Raw genomic sequence first — 19696 nt, forward strand, 5'->3', positions numbered from 1 at the left:
CCATTTAAATGAGCTACTCCTCAATCCCAAGCTTTTTCACTGACCACTTCACCACCTTCCTAGGGAGTCTGTCAAAGGCCTTCTTCAAATCAATAAAAACAATGTACAGCTCTATTATCTTTTCTATATATATTTCCTAAAGCTGTTGGACAATGAATAAGGTATCAGTGGTCCCTGTGTGTGGCATAAACCCAAACTGCTCCTGCATATCATCAATACTCATTCCCTCGCTAGTCATACCTTACAGGACTCTCTCCATTAACTTCACTATCAGGTCCAAAAGTTTTATACTTTTGTAATTTCCTCTTTTCATGGCATCACCCTTCCCCTTATACACATTTACAAGCACACCCTTGAGGCAGCTATCTGGGCAACCCACTCATATATACTCGTATTTATCAAATTAGTAACTAAACCCACTCCTATATCTCCTGAGGCCATCAACATATCAGCAGTCAACCCAAACACACCTGCTGCCTTCCCCACCTGTACCCTGCCTAGTGCCCTGTTTACAGTAGCAGCATCAATCAAATGCCAAGGGCCAAACACTAGATCCACTGACTCCAAACCTTCCCTGTTCCAGTTGATCACCTCATTCAGCAACCAGTTATAATGCTCTTTCCTGGCATCTTTAATATCCTCACTGTCCACCATTACCTTTCCTTCATCATTCTTCACACACTGCAAACCTATGACATCCGTTTTCCTTCTTCATCTGATTTGCCACCTTAAGTACCATATTGTTCCTTTCAATGCTATTTAGGCTCTCCAGTAAAATTCTCTGAGGCTTATATTTTGCCCTGTATACCTCCTTTGTAGTCCTATGGTTGGCAGCCAAATATTCCTCACTGTTACCACCACTTTTCCATTCATGGAAAAGTCTTTTTTTCTCCTTAACTGCAGCTTCTACATTCTCTTCCCATCACTGTATTACTTTATGAATTAGAAGGGACCCTTGTCCATCCAAACACTGAATCAGTAACTCTCAAAGACTGTTCTTGAGAGCTCTGTACTGTTCATTAACACTTTCATCAACAGCTCCCTGTTCAGCCACAACTCATCTCGCTATAGAAGGCATCCCTTACTGGAGGGTTTTTCAACTTCCTTATTTTCCTCCTGGGTGCATTGGTCCTCTTCTTCACCATTTGCTTCTTATGCACCATGTTACATTTCAGTAATATGCATCAGTGTGCACATTCTTCACTCCTTATGACTTTAACATCCCTCACCAATCTCCCATCAGCCTTCCAGACCAGGAAATAGTCAATTTGGCTACTATCCCCCCCAGAATCATATGTAACCAGCCTACTCTCTCTTTTCATAAAGTGCCTGTTGCACACAATCATGTTCATTGCCTCCCCAGGTTCAAATATCCTTTCCCTTTCCACATTCCTCACACCAAATTTGCATTCCCCATGTACCCCTTCATATCCTTGAGTTGCTTCACCCACATGACCATTTACGTCCTCCCCAAAACTACATCTCATCATCCCTCATACCACCAACCACACATATTGTCATCCCAGAATCTACCTATTTCTACATCATCCAAGCCAGCCTGTGAAGCATATGCCGATATAACCAAAATCATGAGGTTTACCAAACAATACTTTCACTGCTATAATCCTTTCACTGTCTCTCATTACATTATTGACACATTCCACTCACTTCTCCTTAACCAGCACACCCACACCACCACATCCATCTACACTTCCCTACCAAAACAGCTTATACCTACTGTCCCTCCTGGCAGTTATTTTTGCCGACCCTCTCCTATACTTAATGTTAATGCAACCAACATCCATCCGCCTCCTACTCACTATCTCCACTACTTCCCTCGCTTTGCCCTTCAAACTACCCACATTCCATGATGCCACTCTGAGCCCTTTGGGTGATTTGATTTCCATAGACCTGCTTTTTCTGTTTCCCATTTTTGTCATAATCAGGTAAATAAACGAGACAGGCCACAAGCCCTGCCCACATGCACAGTCCCAATCCAAGCATGGGATCTAGGGCCCATAGCCAACCAGCTGTGACAAGTGGCTGTGACAGTGGCCTTGGGGCACCCTGCAAGGAGAGCTACAGGGGCGCCCTCCTAGCGGACCTTGGCACTGAAACTGCCTGCCATTATACACCCAATGATAGGGCAGCCTCCTGTGGCACTACTCCCAGGTTCAGGCCCCTCTCTATTAAGTGGAAGCAGCAGCCTCGGAACCACAATGCCCTGCACCCTGTGGCACAGATCCAAGCCCCATCCCAACCCACTTTGAAGAACTATGTTGGAGGAGCCCATGCCATGCCTCCCTTGGGTCCGTCACTTGGTAGCAGGGACAAAGTTTTCTGACCGCATGCTCTTGCTGGTGTCAACCCTTGTCATGTAGTGAGGTACACTGCGTGATATGTAAAGCGCATGTAGCATTGTGCATAAGATTGAGAAAAGTGTTTGGAAGAGTATGCTGGCCTACTCTCCATGTTAATATCACACCGAAAAGGGTCAGCAATGGGGGTTGGTCAGCATATCCTGATGGCCAGTGAAACAGGAGCTCCAGTTCTACCTATCACTAGCATTCCCATCCTCCTCAGGAGTACAGCCCTGACTGGCTGGTGTTACAGCCTACTCCCTTTCTAAATCATGGATACATGGACAGATGGCCTGTATATGTAAAATACTGATCACAGGTGACAAAATGAGTGTTAGGTGCAATCTGGACAAATGAATAACTGATGTATAAAGTACAAAGGTAAAGCATTCCTGCAGTACTCACCCTGACCTGGAAGGTATCTATTGACAGTAAGCTGATCAGGCGATTCTGGCATACACCCTCGCTCGGTGATTCTCCTAACGATATGAGAGAGAGCTGCTGGTATATCCTGAGTTAGTGGGTGGTCCTTATCCACTGAGTTGGTGTTGTACTGAAATTCATAGCCAAAGTGACGGACCTGTCTGTGCTTCAGGATGCTACCTGCAAAATGTTAAGCATATTCTATCATACCACTTCTGTACAATTTGGGGAAAAAATTTCACTATTTCATATCTTTCTTTGTATCTCTCTTTCCTCTGCTGGCCAACACTCCCATGCTCAAACTGAGACAGACATGTATGACTTACAGGTTTCTCTGATATGATGTATCAGAGAGGAAAGTAATGAATATGCCCTACAGGAGAAACTGACACAGTGGAAAGTACAGCATGCAATGACCAATTTTTTACACTGGTGTACTGTTGTTCAGAAAAGAACATTACCCTCTCAAGCTATGCCCCCTCTCTCTCATGGTCATTTTGATCTGATAACAATGCAAATGAACATGAAGATGCAGGCACAAACACATGGAGTGGAACTCTAGACCAATCGTTCTAAAAGTCTTAAGAGTTGCACCCCCAACAGCAGTTGGTGCTCATGGCCATGTCCCCCCTCCTTCTATTTTATAAATGACTTCACTCTAATCTCTTTAGTTACCCCCTAATTACTGTATATACTTATAAGACAGACAGAACAGACAGATATATTATCATACCATATGACTGTAACACCACTGCATAACATGGTAATAAATATTTCTTGAACACTATATAAACACCACAACACCAAAATGTCATACAGACCACCGTACCACATGGTTAAACACATTGCCACATCACTTGGTCATCAACACCTCCACACCACATGGCTGTAATCTCACACCATATCACATGGTTATAAACACCATCACACAACATGGTCAATATGGTCATACACATGCATACCATCCATCCATCCATCATCCAATCCTATGTTGCCCCATGAGGAGTGTAGGAACCCGGGGCTAGGCAAGTTGGTCCTGACATTTAAGATAAGAGTGACCAGCCTCACTCATCCCTGAGTGGCATTACATGAGCAATTAACCCCAACCATCTCTTGGATATAAACCTACACAGGCTCAATCCGATTGGAGTACCTTAATTATCCACTAAACCACCAGGCGCCATAATTTGGTTATGGGTCGGGGAGGGAGACAAGCAGGAGTGGGGGAGGAGACAAGCAGGAGTGGGGGAGGAGACAAATGGAGTGGAGGAACGTGGGGGGACAAGGAAGGAAACAAGAAGACCAAACAGCCCTACTACCCACCCCCCTTGTTTCACTCACTAACTCACTCACTCACTCATTCACCTTTCTCACTCACTTACTACCCTCACTCACTTACTCACTCACTCATCACTCTCACTCACTCACACACACCCACACACACACACACACACATACACACACACACGCTCAGGTTGCGAAAAGTTTCACTGACGAAGTGGGTGGTTACTGTCCCCCTTGAGCAAGGGGACTGGTGTGTGCATGTGTGAAGGTCACAGCCTTGCCCTTAGATCGGACTATATGAGCTCTCAGCTCCCTTCTGGGAGGGTAAAAGCTGACGATCACGACCATCAAGTGATCCTGACCGACCCGGTGAATTACACACACACACACACACACACACACACACACACACACACACACACACACACACACAGAGGAGACAAGTGGGGGAGGGGGAGGGTGGTGGGATAGAGATAGAGACAACAAGGGTGGGGGAGGGCAGGGGAAGAGGGAGGGAAACATGCCTGGCAGTGGTGAGTGTGGTGGGGGGAGGAGGGACAGGCGGGGAAGAAGACAGACAGGGGGAGGGGGAGATGAGAGGGGATGGAGGGAGGACGAGAGGACTGGGAGAGCCTTGTTTCAAACCTAGAAAGAGGCGGGATGTCAGACTGGGGAGGTGGGTCGTCGGACTAGTGGGCAATGGACATTCAAACTGTTCAGATTGTGGGACTGTTCCCTTATTTCTTGTGTTCGGTCTAGCAAAACGCTGGTTATCAATGCGCTGGTTAATGGGGTATGGGTGTATTGGTTTAACAAGCTCTTCAGCACATTCCTTGAATAGCCAACCAGAAATATTAATAACTCTGTCATAAAAATTCAACAAGTTTGTGTTAACTGAAGTACCTTCTCATAAACTAAACTGACTAGATGTTATCTTATTTTTCTCTAAATGAACAACCCATCTTTTCCTTATTATTTTTTCACACAAATTACAAACAATACTTGTCAGAGACATTGGTCTATATATTAATGGGTTTTCCCTGCTGCCACTCATATACACTGGTACTACAGTAATCCCTCATTTACCCGGACGTGCAGTACTCAGACATGTTCATTATCCGGATACTGGTCCTTGGCTCTATTAAACCATTATCCAAATTTAATTGCTATTATCCAGACGTAAAAGTCCCTGAGAATTTTGGCTGGCCAGCCGGCATGTTCAAAATTTTGGTATTGAGGCCATTGGGCTCTAGCCATGAGTGGAAAATAGGCTGTAACCCACAACCTGAGCTAAAAAATATATCCGTCAGCCCCTGTACCGAATGGTCAAAGTCGCGCGCTGGTCTGATCACTCCGTACGATCCACCAGCACCTGAGTAATACTGACTGTAACCCCCAAGCAATGTCAAAACGTCCATGCGTATCCCCACCAAATGTCCAAAGTCACACCAGGATTAATCTTTCCAAACTACCACCATGCATCTAACAGAGACCACAAGCCACAAGTCAGATGAAAGTGCCCGTCCACCTATACACCAAAAGTCCAAAGTTACCCGGTCACCGGGAGTCGTGTTTCCCAATAGCCAATGAGAGTGTAAGACAGATCACAAGCTACAAGTGGTGAAAGTGCCCGTCCCCCTCATGACAGAGGAGTGAAAATCCTGCCCACAGCCTCACTTCTCCCCTCTTCCTGTCCCTCCTCCATACCCTCCCATGTTCCTCACCCTGCTAGCCAGGTCTCCCGGCTTCCCCCTCACTCTCTCCTGACCTGCGACTTTTAAAAGTTTTTTGCGATTTATTCAAATACTACTGGTTCCATCAAAATTCTCTGAAATCCACGAGAAAGCTCATGAAATTCAGCACCTAGACAAGTGCTTAACTCTTGCAAGGTGAGAGTAAAATTTTGCACTAGAATGGTGGGAAGTTATACGAAGGTAAGTTTTACTCTCGAACACCATTTATTCTCACTGCAGTTTTGTTATTTTCCTCATTAGTTTTTTGTTTTTATTAGTTTACCTTATAGTATAAACACCAGCAAAATGATGGTATACCATTTATGCCAATATAACCAATTTCTGATGGCATATTTGGCCGTGGATTGTGTGTGTGTGTATGTGTGGCCCTGGAACTCCTACCACTCGTGTCACAAAGACAACTAATTTTCCAACCATCTTCAGTTTTTTTGTGGATTTTTGTTATTTATGCATTGTTTTCTTGGTGTTTAGCATTAATATAGATATTCCTGTGTGTGTTTTGATGTCTCAATAGAGCAGAATAACCGGAAAACACTACCAAAATTTGGAGGGATACTGTATGTATACAGTAGGTATTTTTTCTTTAAATTAATTAATAAATTTTTTTTGCATGATTTGCATTACTTTGGATATTCCTATGTGAGTTTTGATGTCTAAATCAGAAAACAGTGCCAAAAATAGGAGCAGTACTGTACATACAGCAGTGCATAGTTAGGTTTTTTTTTGGTTTTCAACTATTTTCTTTTTTGTTTTTTTCATGGTTTTCTTGTTGAAAATCATTTAGAATATTGCTATTTGTGTTTTGGTGTCTAAATAATGAAGACTGACCTGAAAACAGTGCCAAAATTAGGAAGGGCACTGTACATACAGTAGTGTATAGGGAGGGTGATTTTTGGTTTTCAGTGTTTTTTTTTGCAGTTTTCTTGGTGCTGAAAATTATTTTTGATATTTCTATGTGCATTCTGATGTTCAAATATGCCTGAATGACTGGATAACACTGCCAAAGTAGGCAGAGGTACTGTACAAATAGGTTAGGTATACATTGGAGGTTGGGTATAGGTAGGGTTTGGGTATAATAGGGGGGAAATTGTTCACTATCCGGACACTGCCATTACCCAGACATGGCTTTGGCTCTATTATGCCAGATAACTGAGGGACTACTGTATGTTTGCTCCCTTCCAATCCCTTGGCAAATCTCCCTCTATCTGAAAACATTTCATTATATCATATATTGGTTTAACTTCTTGAACACATTCCTTGATTACCCAGCCAGAAAAGTTGTCAGGTCCCATAGCTTTGGCTAAATCCATATTTTTTAATCATCTCCAAAAGCTCATCAGGTTCAAATTTAATTTCATTTATTTTGTTTACCACATTTTCAATATTTATTTCTGAGCTCAGAAATTCCTCTTCCTTTACAAATACTGTCTAGAATTTCTTATTCATAATCTCATACATATCTTCTTTTCTTTCATACTCTTTATTATCAACATCTCACCTTCATCTAATCTCGTGTTGCCCTGTGAGAAGCGTTGCAGCCCAGGGCTAGGCAAGTTGGTCCTGACATCTAAGATGAGAGTGAGCGCCTTACTCATCCCTGAGTGACATTATGTGGGCAATAAGCCCCAACCACCCCTTGGATATGAACCCGCGCAGGCTCAATCCGATTAGTTTTGTTTCGTTTCTGTTTTGTAGGCTCCAACATGCTTGCATGCATTGGCCTTGGTCACCTAATGGCGGCTCTCCATGCTGCACGATCTATGGCAGCCTCCTGTTCAGTCCCTTAACCCTGAGGTCACACTTAATGACCTCGTCCCATATCTTTCTCGGTCTACCCCTTGAAACCCCACCTCCAATATTAACACTTCTCACCTTATTAATATTTTATTAATATTTAATCACCTTCTGCACCCAATTATCATCCCCCATCCTCTCCATATGCCCAAACCATCTCAATCTACCCATCCTCATCACAACACCAATACACTCCAGTCCCATCCTTCCTCTCAACTCTTCCATCGTAAACCCAGCCCCCCCAAGGCCTTGCATGCAGGGATGCACTACACATCCACCTAATCATTGTCATTTCTGTACGTCTGAGCCTGCGAATATCCTCTTCCTTTACTGTCCAGGTCTCACTACCATACAGCATCACACTCCTAACACATGCTGCATACAAAGACCCCTTAGCATGCAGGAAGAGTCCTCTCAGTGTCAGGAGAGGAAACAGCTCCCTGAACTTCTTCCAACCACTTCTCACCCTAGCCACAGAACTAGCTCCAGTCCACCTCCAGCACATAACATGTTTCCCAAGTACGAAAACTCTTCCACACACTCAAGAGAATCATCAGTAAGTTCAATCCCTTCATGCCTGACAATCTCCATCTGCTCTCCCAGACACACAGCACACATAAAATTAGTATTATCTCACAGTCTACCTCTAATACCATTACATCTCTTGTGCACCCATTTATCACACAGTGCAAAAGATGGAATTACTTCCCACGCCCTTGTGGCAAACTGCATGTGGCCACTCTCCCTCATATTTGACTGTACCGCCACCAACCCTATATATCATCACGTTTGTTTTATCTGCATTTACTTTGGGCCCTTGTGCCCCATACCATCTCTCCACTTTCTAAATCTTTCCTCCGACTCCCTTTCATTCTCTGCAATCAACACTAAATCATCAGCATACAACATCTCCGACGGGAGTCCATTTCTGAAGTCGCGTGAGAAGGTTTCAAGTACCATGATAAACAACATGGGACTCAAAACTTACCTTTGATGCATACCAACATTCATGGAAAGCTCATCACTCAAATCTCCATTCACTCTTACCTGGGTGCAAGCACCCACATACATGGCCATAACCACCCTAACCAGCCACTCCTCCAAGCCAAGCTTTCTCATTGCCCACTTCACCACCTCTCTAGGGACTCTGTCAAAGGCCTTTTCCAAATTAACAAAAACAAAATACAGATCCGATTGGAGAGCCTTAATTACCCACTAAACCACCAGGCACCATAATTTGGTTATATAGTTACCATCCAGCATAGTACATGGTTTCCTGGTGTACAGGAAACCATTTGGTTTGTCACTCAGTGTAGACCCACCCATGGACAGGAGGAGGAGGAAAGAATGAAGAAAAGAAAGACAGAAGAGGAAGGAAGGAAGAGACGAAAGGGCAATCATCCGAGAGCAGAACTACATCTTTTAATCTTACAATTCTATCTCATATTTTCTTTCCACTGTTTATATACTGTACCTGTAAAACAATTTTGGATCACTTCCACACTTCTCTTTTTATTTAGCTGCTGCTTCTCTTCTAATCCTCACACAATCATTTCTAAAATTTTTATATCTCTTTGATGCTGATGTACTCCTAGTTTTCCTTGACATATTGCATTGTTTGTTTCTCTTTTCCACTGCTACTCTACATTAATCATTAAACATTCCTTTTCCTTCTCAAATTTTGCTTCATATTTGCGAATATATTTATTAACATTCTCAATGTAGGCTTCCTTAAATTGAAAGTATTTATTTTCTACATCCTTTGAATCATTAGACTCTCTCATATCATATTCCGTGAAATATCTTCTCAAAGCATTAAAACCTAGCAACAGCTTTGCTATCATTATATCCATTTTCTTTATGATGCTTTATTTCATCTTCTTCCCAGTTCATAACATCAACTTCAATTAGTATACTATCACTCTAACCTGGGGTTCTCAAAGCATTAAAACCTAGCAACCACCTCTCCTCCTCTAAACCCTCACCTTCTTTTTCTAACGGAGACTCAGCTGTCTGAGGCAACTGACAGCAAACCCTTTTCTGTATCCTCCTACTTTCTCTATACTCATTTAAAAGCCAAAGGTGGCTGTTGTGTATATATATGCAACGACTTATCTTGCTCTCGTGTTCCTGAACTTGATTCTTCTGAATTCTCCACACTCTGGCTTCGGCTTTCCTGTCATTCTCTGACTAAATATATCTGTGCTGTTTACTTATCCCCTAATTCTACTGACTATCAAAAATTCTTCGACTATCTTACTTCTACGATGGAACACATTCTGTCCATTTCTCCTTTCTCTGAAATCTCCATTCTTGGAGATTTCAATGTTCACCACCACCTTTGGCTCTCCTCTCCTTTCACAGATCCACCTGGTGAACAAGCCTACATCTTTTCTATCCTTAATGACCTAGAGCAGCTTGTACAGCACCCTACCCGTATCCCTGACAGCCTTGGAGAGAGCTCCAACATACTTGACCTCTTCCTCACAACTAATCCTTCTGCTTACTCTGTTAATCTTTTCTCTCCGTTGGGCTCCTCCGATCACAACCTTATTACCTTAACCTGTCCTATCACTCCGGTACGGCCTGTGGACCCTCCAGGGAAACGTTGTCTGTGGCATTTTGGAGCCACGGACTGGGAGGCCCTCAGGCTGTACTTCTTTGATTTTCCCTGGAATGATTATTGCTTCCATGGCCGTGAGCCATCTGAGTGTGCCTTGCGCATTACGGAGGTTATTCTCTCGGGCATGGAAGCATACATTCCTTTCTCATATCCTTTGACTAACGCAAGAAAGCCTTGGTTTAATCACGCTTGTTCTAATGCTGTCCGCAACAAGGAGAAGGCCTACAAAAGGTACCGGAGCCAACCCACCCCTGAATCACATCATCTTTACGTTTCTGCCCGGAATCGTGCTAAGTCTGTTCTTCGCTCTACTAAAAATAATTTCATCCATACTACTGTAAATGCTCTCAACTCTCCAACTCGAATTCTTCCCGCTCCTTCTGGCACCTTGTCAAAAATCTTTCTAACAACTTTACCTCATCATCCTTCCCTCCTCTTTTCTACTCTGATGGTTCTGTAGCTATTTCTTCTACTGATAAAGCAGATCTCTTCGCACAGACTTTCTCCTCCAAATCCACCTTAGACGATTCCGGTGCTGTTCCTCCATCACTTCCCCCCTCTGACTTCCTCATGGCTGACATTAAAATTTCTTCAGTTGATGTATTTTCTGCCATCACTGGCCTCAGTACTAACAAGGCATATGGGCCTGATGGGGTCCCTCCTGTTGTTCTCAAGAACTGTGCTTCTGTGCTTACACCCTGCCTAGGCAAACTCTTTTGCCTTTGTCTGTCAACTTGTACCTTTCCTTCTTGCTGGAAGTTTGCTCTCATTCAGCCAGTCCCAAAGAAGGGTGACCACTCCCAACCCTCCAACTATCGTCCAATTGCTTTAACGTCCTGTATTTCAAAAGTTTTCGAGTCAATTCTTAATAGAAAAATTTTAAGGCATCTTTCCTATCACAACCTTCTTTCCGATCGTCAGTATGGGTTCCGTCAGGGACGCTCTACTGGCGATCTTCTCACCTACCTTTCAGACTCCTGGTCATCCTCCTTTCGGGACTTTGGCGAAAGCTTTGCCATTGCACTTGACATCTCAAAGGCTTTCGATCGAGTCTGGCATAAATCTTTAATTTCCAAACTGCCCTCCTACGGTTTCTATCCTTCTATCTGTGCCTTCATCGCTAGCTTCCTTTCTGGTCGTTCTATGGCCGCTGTTGTAGACGGCCATCGTTCTTCTCCTAGATCTATCAACAGTGGTGTTCCTCAGGGCTCTGTCCTATCACCAACTCTCTTCCTTTTTATTCATCAATGATCTTCTAAGCTGTACATCTAACCCTATCCACTCATACGCTGATGACTCCACCCTTCACCTTTCCATTCGGTTCCCGCAACGCCCATCTCAACAGTTACTTCAACAAACAAGGGATGAGGCTATGGCACACCTAATGTCTGACTTGGCTCGTATCTCTGACTGGGGTAAAAATAATATGGTTGTCTTTAATGCATCTAAGACTCAGTTCTTACACCTATCAACCCGACAAAATCTTCCACAGGTATACCCATTAATGTTTAATAATATTCAGCTTAATCCTGCATCATCCTTGAACATGCTTGGGGTTTCATTTACTCGGGACTTATCTTGGAAAGATCATATTACATCTCTTGTAAAATCTGCTTCCAAGAGATTGGGTGTGCTAAGCCGTCTCCGCTCTTTCTTTACCCCTGCACAATTGTTGACTCTAATCAGGGGTTTTATCCGCCCCTGTGTGGAGTACGACTCTCATGTGTGGGGAGGCTCCCCACATACAGCTCTTCTCAATAGGGTGGAGTCAAAGACTTTTCGTATCATTAACTCTCCTCCTCTTACTGACTCCCTTCAACCTCTGTCTCTTCGCCGCACTGTTGCATCTTTATCTCTTTTCTATCACTACTTTAATGGTCACTGCTCCTCTGAACTGTCCGCTTGCATTCCTCCACCTCTACGACGGGCGCGTAGCACCCGTCTGGCAGCAAACTCTCATCCCTTTTCTGTCCAACTCTCTAATGCAAGAGTTAACCGTTACTCCCAGTCTTTCATTTATGCAACAGGTCAGCTCTGGAACTGTCTCCCTCTATCTGTATTTCCTGCTGCCTATGATCTCCAGTCTTTCAAACGCAGTGTGTCCAGGCATCTCCAAATGATCGGATCTTGAATTTGGCTCTCTATTGTATTTTGTTTTTCTCTTGGAGGGAACTGTTACTGCAGGCTCATGGCCTTTGGTTCTTTCTTCCTCACAAAGAAAAAAAAAAGAAAAAAAGAAAGAAAAAAAAAAGAAAACAGCTTTGCTATAATAATATCTATTTTCTTTATGATGCTTATTTCATCTTCTTGCCAGTTCATAATGTCAACTTCAATTAGTATACTATCACTCTTACCTAGGGAACAACAGTACTTTATAACTGGGATATCATTGGTCTGATTAGTACTTGGATGGGTGACCGCCTGGGAACACCAGATGCTGTTGGCATCCCTACGTGTCAAGTGGGGTTGGTGAAGGAATAGTGCCCCTCCCTGTAAAACAATTAACTCTAAGCCCTTGGCCACCCCGTTTGGGATACATGGCGTCTGGCAATGAATGAATCATTGGGATCTTTTGTGAAAAAAAGATCTAACTTTGATAATTCATCATCACATCTTGTTCTTGTACTTTCTTTAATATTTCGGATCAGTAAGTTCTCTCTTGCCAGTTCATGTTATCTATAACTCCATGTCTATCTACCTATCTATTGCCAATCGCCATATTCCCATACGGAGTGGCCATTTGACTTTGAGATATTTGTTTTACTGGGAGGGGTACTAGTACTACATTATTACCAGCATCACTTTCCTCCTACTTAATCTCTATTTCTACATGTCTTGCCTTCAGATTATTTTTTATCATTTTTAAAGCTCTCCCCCCAGCTCTACCTCTCTATCTCTTCTCCATATATTATATTCACTCACATCACCTCTACTTTCAAGTCTCATTTTAACTTTGTTTCACTTAAATTACTTCTTCACTAACAAATTACTTCCTTGCATGTGTGAGCATGTGTGTAGCAGCTGGGAGGCAGCAATGTCACTAAGAATACCAGAAGAGGTTTTCACTTTACCAGATATGACTGACTGACCGAAATGTTCATTCTTAAACAGTAGTCCCTCCACTATCCGATGTACAGTAATAGAGCCAAAGGCATATCCGGGAAGTGGGTTTGTCTGGATAGTCCTGCCTCCTGGGCTGGTACTTATGGAAGCTAACCCAGCCTAACTTTGAAAGCCACCTAAATAACTCCCTACCAGACATGCATAGCACCTATTTAAGACCCTATTCACACCAATAATGAACATAAAGCATGAAATAAATGAAAAGGAACCAGAGAATGAGGAATTAGATGTATGGAAAATATTTATCAGTGTACAAGGTACTTAAAGCACGTCTGTGGCTGCCTCCTCTAAGGCTCTGGCAGTGGTGAAAATGCTCTTGAAGCACATACAGTAATCCAGTGTTGTGCTACACTGAATTCTTTGCACTGTGAGTTATAATTGTTTAACACTGCACATTCTGTTCTTAATTGCGCCATGCCAGTTTCAACCACCAGTTTGCACTCCACACTTAATTCTTTGCACCCTAAATTCCAATTTCTTAACAATGCACAACACTAAATTCCCATGTGGTCTAGTGGCGAGGTATTGCAGTTTATTCACAAAAACAAGCACGTGCGGCATCCACTGCGGTGAACATCTACTCACGGTGGTGGTTATGCAGTAACTGGTGAGGGGGTAGGAAGGAAGGGGTGAAGGGGCCGTGATTAAACACAGCTGTTCGGCGCTGCATGCCAATTTCAAATTGCGGTAGGGAAAAAATTAGGATTTTGGGGGTATCTTTTTCTTTTTTTTGGCCATTTTTGGCTTCTGAAGGTCCAGGCCCACAATGTCCGGTAAGTGGGGAGTCTGGATAGTGGGCATCCGGATAGTACAGGGATTACTGTAAAGGTATACAGAGTACACATACAACAAAGGAGATATGTTTTGATGTCAATGACTGTTTTTATTTAATTCTGATCAGTTTACTCGCCTGGTTTACTCGCCTGGTTGGCTACCCTACTACAATTAACAGTATGGCTCGGTAGGAATCTGCTTTTCAAGAAGTAGGGCAGCCCATACCTGCTGGCACGCCAGCCGCGTTTCCTATATACATCATCATCAGAATAGACTATTGATTAGAGGCTGAGTTATGTGCCATATGCACGGTAGTTGCACTACTTGAAGAACTTCGAATCAAGAGTCGTAGTTATTCAATATAGTCGAACAGGATGTGACCTAGTTGTGAGTGGAGGGACTTTTTAAATGATGCAACTGAGTCAGCGCTAACAGCATCATCTGAATGAGAGTTCCAGAGGTCTATACATCTGATGCTGAAAAACCTGCGTCTACACTCAACTGAAGTGCGGGGCTTGGCCACCTTGAATCTATGGCCCCTGGTGTGAGTTAACGAAGGAAGAGAAAAGAGCTCAGTCGGTGCAATTGGGGACTGGCGATGGAAGATTTTCCAGCATTTAATGAGGTCAGCTCTGATCAGTCTCCCTTTTACAGAATACAGGCCCAGGTTTTTCAGACGGTCAGCATAACTGAGTTCGGACAGGCCATTGATTTGCTTAGTCCATCTGTGCTGTACAGACTCCAGGAGCCTCTGATCTCCGTGGTAGCCTGTGTTCCATACAGTGGAGCCAAACTCCATGATGGGTCTGATGTGGGATTTGTATAAAGTCAACATAAAATCTCGGTCTCGACAGAGGGTGGACCTAAGTAAATTATTTGACAGGCCTGCTGCCTTTTTTACAGTATTTCTTATATGCGAATGAAATTTTAGTGAACTGTCAACCAAGATACCCAAGTCTTTGTGAGTAGTTTCTACGGAGAGCCTGGTGTTGTTCATGTGATAGTACTGAAGTGTGCCAATAGAATTCCAGTCTACTGGGCCTCTCTGACATCGCAGAACAGTACACTTGTCAAGATTAAAACATAAACCCCAGGACTCAGCGACACTGTAGACCATATCAATGTCCTTCTGGCATGTACTTATATCTGCAGCTAATGTGGAACAAGTGTTTTGGCGCAACTTGAGGTAAATCTTCATGTCGTCAGCAAAGAATTTACATTTGGAGCGTATGCATGAGGGTAGAAAGTTTATATATACCAGAAAGAGCAAGGGGCCTAGAACAGATCCCTGGGGAACACCACTGATAACATTCCTTGAGGAACTGGCGCAGCCAGACACAGACACTTGCATGGTGCGGCCGGACAGGAAATCAGAGATCCAAGTTAGCAAGGAACCACTGACCCCAAGTAGCCTCAGCTTGTCAGTGAGTATCGAATGGTTGACTATGTCAAAGGCTTTGCTAAAGTCAAACAAGACAACATTCACAACATATCCAGCATCCATCCACGACGTAACATCATTATACACGAGTAACAGTTGGTCATCTACAGTTCTACCCTGTCTGAATCCATACTGCTCATTTGACAGCACTCCATTAGTGTCAAGGTAGTTGTATAATGCCTCTGTAATGAATCTTTCCAGGGTTTTGCAGCAGACAGAGGTTAGGCTAATAGGCCTATAGTTAAGAGGTTTGTGTCGAGAGCCTTTCTTGAATATAGGAATGATAATGGATTTTTTCCAATCATGTGGCAATTTACCAATGGTGACAGACTTTTGAAATATCAAAAACAAGGGTAATGCTAAGGCTTGGCAATATTTCAGAAGACTGGGGTGGAGGCCATCAGGTCCCATACTGGTGTTCGGGTCCAGTGCTGCGAGCCTATTTCTCAATTCTTGCAAGGACAGGGTCACTGTGTCGAGGATACCCTCAAAAGTTTGGTGAGGGAAGGGAGCGTGGGGAGCATGAGTTGAGTAAACTGTACAAAAATGTGTAGCAAAAGTTTCTGCCATCTGAGTACAGTCTGATGTTAACACACCATTGTCCAATCTTATGGGGCCTACTGAGGGTACACCTACTTTCTTATTTCTGATGTACTGGTGAAATGGTTTTGAGGAGACCTGTAGTTTTCTAATCAGTGACATTTCGTGACTGATTTGCATGTGTGTAAAGTAGTTACGAAAGGTGTCATTGAGAGAGTCGTAGTGTGATAGAGCTCGGGAAGCCTCAGGAGATAGTCTTCCATAAACAATCCTGGAGTGTTTGTATGTTTCCCAGGCTTTCCTGCGATGGTTTTTTAAGGCCTTGGGAGGTGATCTGGGAGGTGAGGGAGGTGTGCTAGGCATATTCGGCACATACTGTTCAATTAGTGGGCTAAGGATGGACTGCAATCTGTCATACATGGCATCAATTGACAGGCTTTGGAATTCAAAATGCCAGTCTATTTCACGCAGATGATTATTTATTTTGTTGTATTTGGCTTTATGCCAGGAGCGCTTGGTGTGCAAATAGCTATCTGTCACCACAGCAGCCTGAAAATAATATTGTATTAGCACAGGGCAGTGTCCACAGCTGGGCAGGGGACTCGCTACCTCAATTTCTCCTACTCTATCATTCTCGGATGTGAGGACGAGATCTAGAGTGGTGCCTGAGCTTAGATAAGTGGGCATAGTTACCCACTGGTGCAGACCCAGACATGCAAAACAGTCCAGGAACGACTGATGGAGAGGAGGATATTTCATAGCCAGTGCTGTGCTTGATTTCCAGTTGATAAGGGGTAAGTTAAAGTCCCCAACAATTAGTACCTCTTTGGATGGACAGAAGTCTAGTAAGAAATTTAGTAATGCTTGGTTATCAGCATCACTGTTAGAAGGAGGGCGATATATTACTATTACGTACAGGTTAAATGTAATTAAATGGATGGCACAGACATTATCACAGTTGGTGTTTATACCTACATAACTTATTCTACTCCTTATATATATACAGTAATCACTCCAATATCCGACGTAATAGAGCCATAGGTAGGTCTGGATATTGGTTCTGTCCGGATATTGGGCCCCAGCTTATGGACTTGTACTTATGGACCCTAACTCAGAGAAACACCTATACAACTCCCTCTGGAGATGCATAGCACCTATTTAAGACCCAAATCACACCAATAAGGCACATAAATGACTGAAATAAATGCAAAAGAAACATAAAATGAGGGTTTAGAAGTAGGTTCATACAATAATAAACATTCTGGTGACTGGCTCCTGGACTGGTACTTATGGACCCTAACCTAGCCTAACTCAGAAAAACACCTTCCTACTGCACATGCATAGCTCCTAACACCCTATTCACACCAATAAAGGACATTAAAGAGTGAAATGAGGTAAGTATAGTATGGAAAAAAGTACAGTATGAAACATTCTTATGTCCGGACAGTGGGGATGTTCGGATATTGGGCGTCCGGATATTAGAGTGATTACTGTACATACTCCGTGCTTACGGGTATTACCTTTGGTGTCAGTACGTGAGAGGTTAAAGTTATTAATCTGAACAAATGAATCGGGGATTTCAGGCAGTAGCCAGGTTTCAGCGACTCCAAAAATATCTATACCATTGTCTGACAGAAAATTAGAGATGACATGTAATTTATTAATTATACTATTTACATTGCAGAACCCTAATTTCAAATTGTGAAAACTCACTGTTGCCTGGGAGGACTGCGAGGTTAATGGTTTAAATTTCTCATGGGTGTACAGTATTATCTTGTGCGTGGGTTGCAGCAACCTGAGTGTCCAAAGGGGTGCGCTGGGTTCGGGAAGTCATGGGTATAACTGTGGCATCTCCAGCAGCATGGGGGCTAGCTGGGCCGGTATCGGTGGGTCCCCTGGCCGCTCCTCCACTGGCAGTGCTACGCTGTGCACGCCTGGCACGCAGTTCTATTCTTTGGTTGTATGTCAGGTCTCTATTGATATAGATATGGCTAAACTGGGTGTTATGTAGTTTCCTCGCATTATCTAGCAGTTCTTTCCTCACGTCGTCATCTAGTATCTTAGCACGGTACAACTTTTTGTCCCTGTTAATGCATGTTACTTTTGACAGAGTCACCTGGGATCCCAGAATGAGTCTGGTTATGGGATCGAAGGCAGTATTTACAGCGTCAGTGGACTGTACCTCGAGGCCTCTAATTATTATTGATGTCTTCCTTTTATTCCTCTCCTCCATTTCTTTAGCTTCCTCTCTGATAAGAGTTCTCAGGCTATCCCTGTCTGTCATGGATGGGCTGGGCCCAGGCTCAGGCTGTTGGTTGGCCCGACCTGCCTGGCCAATGCTGCTCAGGTCGGGCCTAGCAGAGAGAGTTTGGACAGCCTCACATAATTTTTGGACCGTTTGAAACAATTGCCTAAATGCAGAATCAGGGGAAATGAGGAGTCTCGTGGACAAGGGGCGAATGCGCCATTTTTTTTTTTTTTTAGTTATGAGCGTTTAAAGTTCAGGAATAGGTGGCAGACATAGAATACTATAGAATAGCATGTTATTATATATCATTAGAATCCTCTGGAAGAGGCAAATTTATATTGCAGGAAAAAATGAAAAAAACACACACACACACACACACACACACACACACACACAGTAAAACACGCGATGGTGTTTTTTCAGCATATAGTGATTATTGTTCAATCAACTTGAAATTCATTCCTGTATTAGATGTAAATGAAACTAAGATACTGTGAAATTTTCAGCCACAAATTCCTATAATTAATATTTTCCTATAATTATTAATTAAATATTTTCATCTTATCGGCAACAGGTTGTTTCATTGTGTGTATGATAACCATTATATTGTTAATGACTGACACAATAAAGTTATAATACCAACTATTTACAACTCCAACCGCACACCAAGGTGAAGAGGGGGGGGGGGCCTAATGGTTAGTAGTTGAGGACGTCATCAGAGTGTAAACAAAGCCAGGCTTCACTCACGTGCTTGGCGGGATGACTAGCGGGGGTGCTAGCGCGCGTCTGATAGGCTGAGAGGCGGCCCTTTAACTCTGACAGAGGGAGCCGCTCGCCCATTGGCTGGGCGCGTGCCGACATTCGCCCCTACTGCTCTGAAATCACAGACCCTCCCCGCCCTCCTCCTCCTCCCCTCCACGTGTGCAAAACAAGGGAGATTGAACCTAGAATTCTGAACCGACATGGGTCGGAATCGGAAAACGCTCTTCACCACGAGATTTTCAGTGCTTCCATCTATCGGAAAACATGCATAACTCATTTTTGATGGGGGTGGCGCATTCGCCCCTTGTCCATGAGACTCCTCAAATATATAGCTGACAGTGAGATAATGACAGTGAGAGGAGGGTATAGACAGCTGCCTACTCTGTTCATGAATAGCTTCGCTGCATTGAACTTAGGTTGCAAAACACTGCAGATCTGTTTAGTGTGTATATACAAGTAAGACATTTTGATATTATTGTGGAGGCATTTAGAGGCTAGTGGGAGTGCATAATTAATGAAGGCAATAAAGTGGTGTACCTTATTCAAGAACATGTTTGTGCTAGTTAGCTG

At 43.4% G+C, this 19696-nt stretch overlaps 1 protein-coding gene across 1 annotated transcript in view; it reads right to left on the minus strand.

Moving 5' to 3' along the window:
• Positions 1-19696, minus strand: part of LOC145413487 (tRNA (carboxymethyluridine(34)-5-O)-methyltransferase alkbh8) — a 386005-nt gene that overhangs the window by 175918 nt on the left and 190391 nt on the right. The window contains exon 5 of the mRNA XM_080283187.1: positions 2766-2963. Coding sequence (XP_080139313.1) covers positions 2766-2963 — 198 coding nt within the window. The remainder of the gene's footprint in view (positions 1-2765; positions 2964-19696) is intronic.

The sequence above is a fragment of the Coenobita brevimanus genome, chromosome 12, assembly GCF_032717465.1.
Source record: "Coenobita brevimanus isolate Jiangsu-jjx chromosome 12, ASM3271746v2, whole genome shotgun sequence".
Classification (NCBI taxonomy): Eukaryota; Metazoa; Arthropoda; class Malacostraca; order Decapoda; family Coenobitidae; genus Coenobita; species Coenobita brevimanus.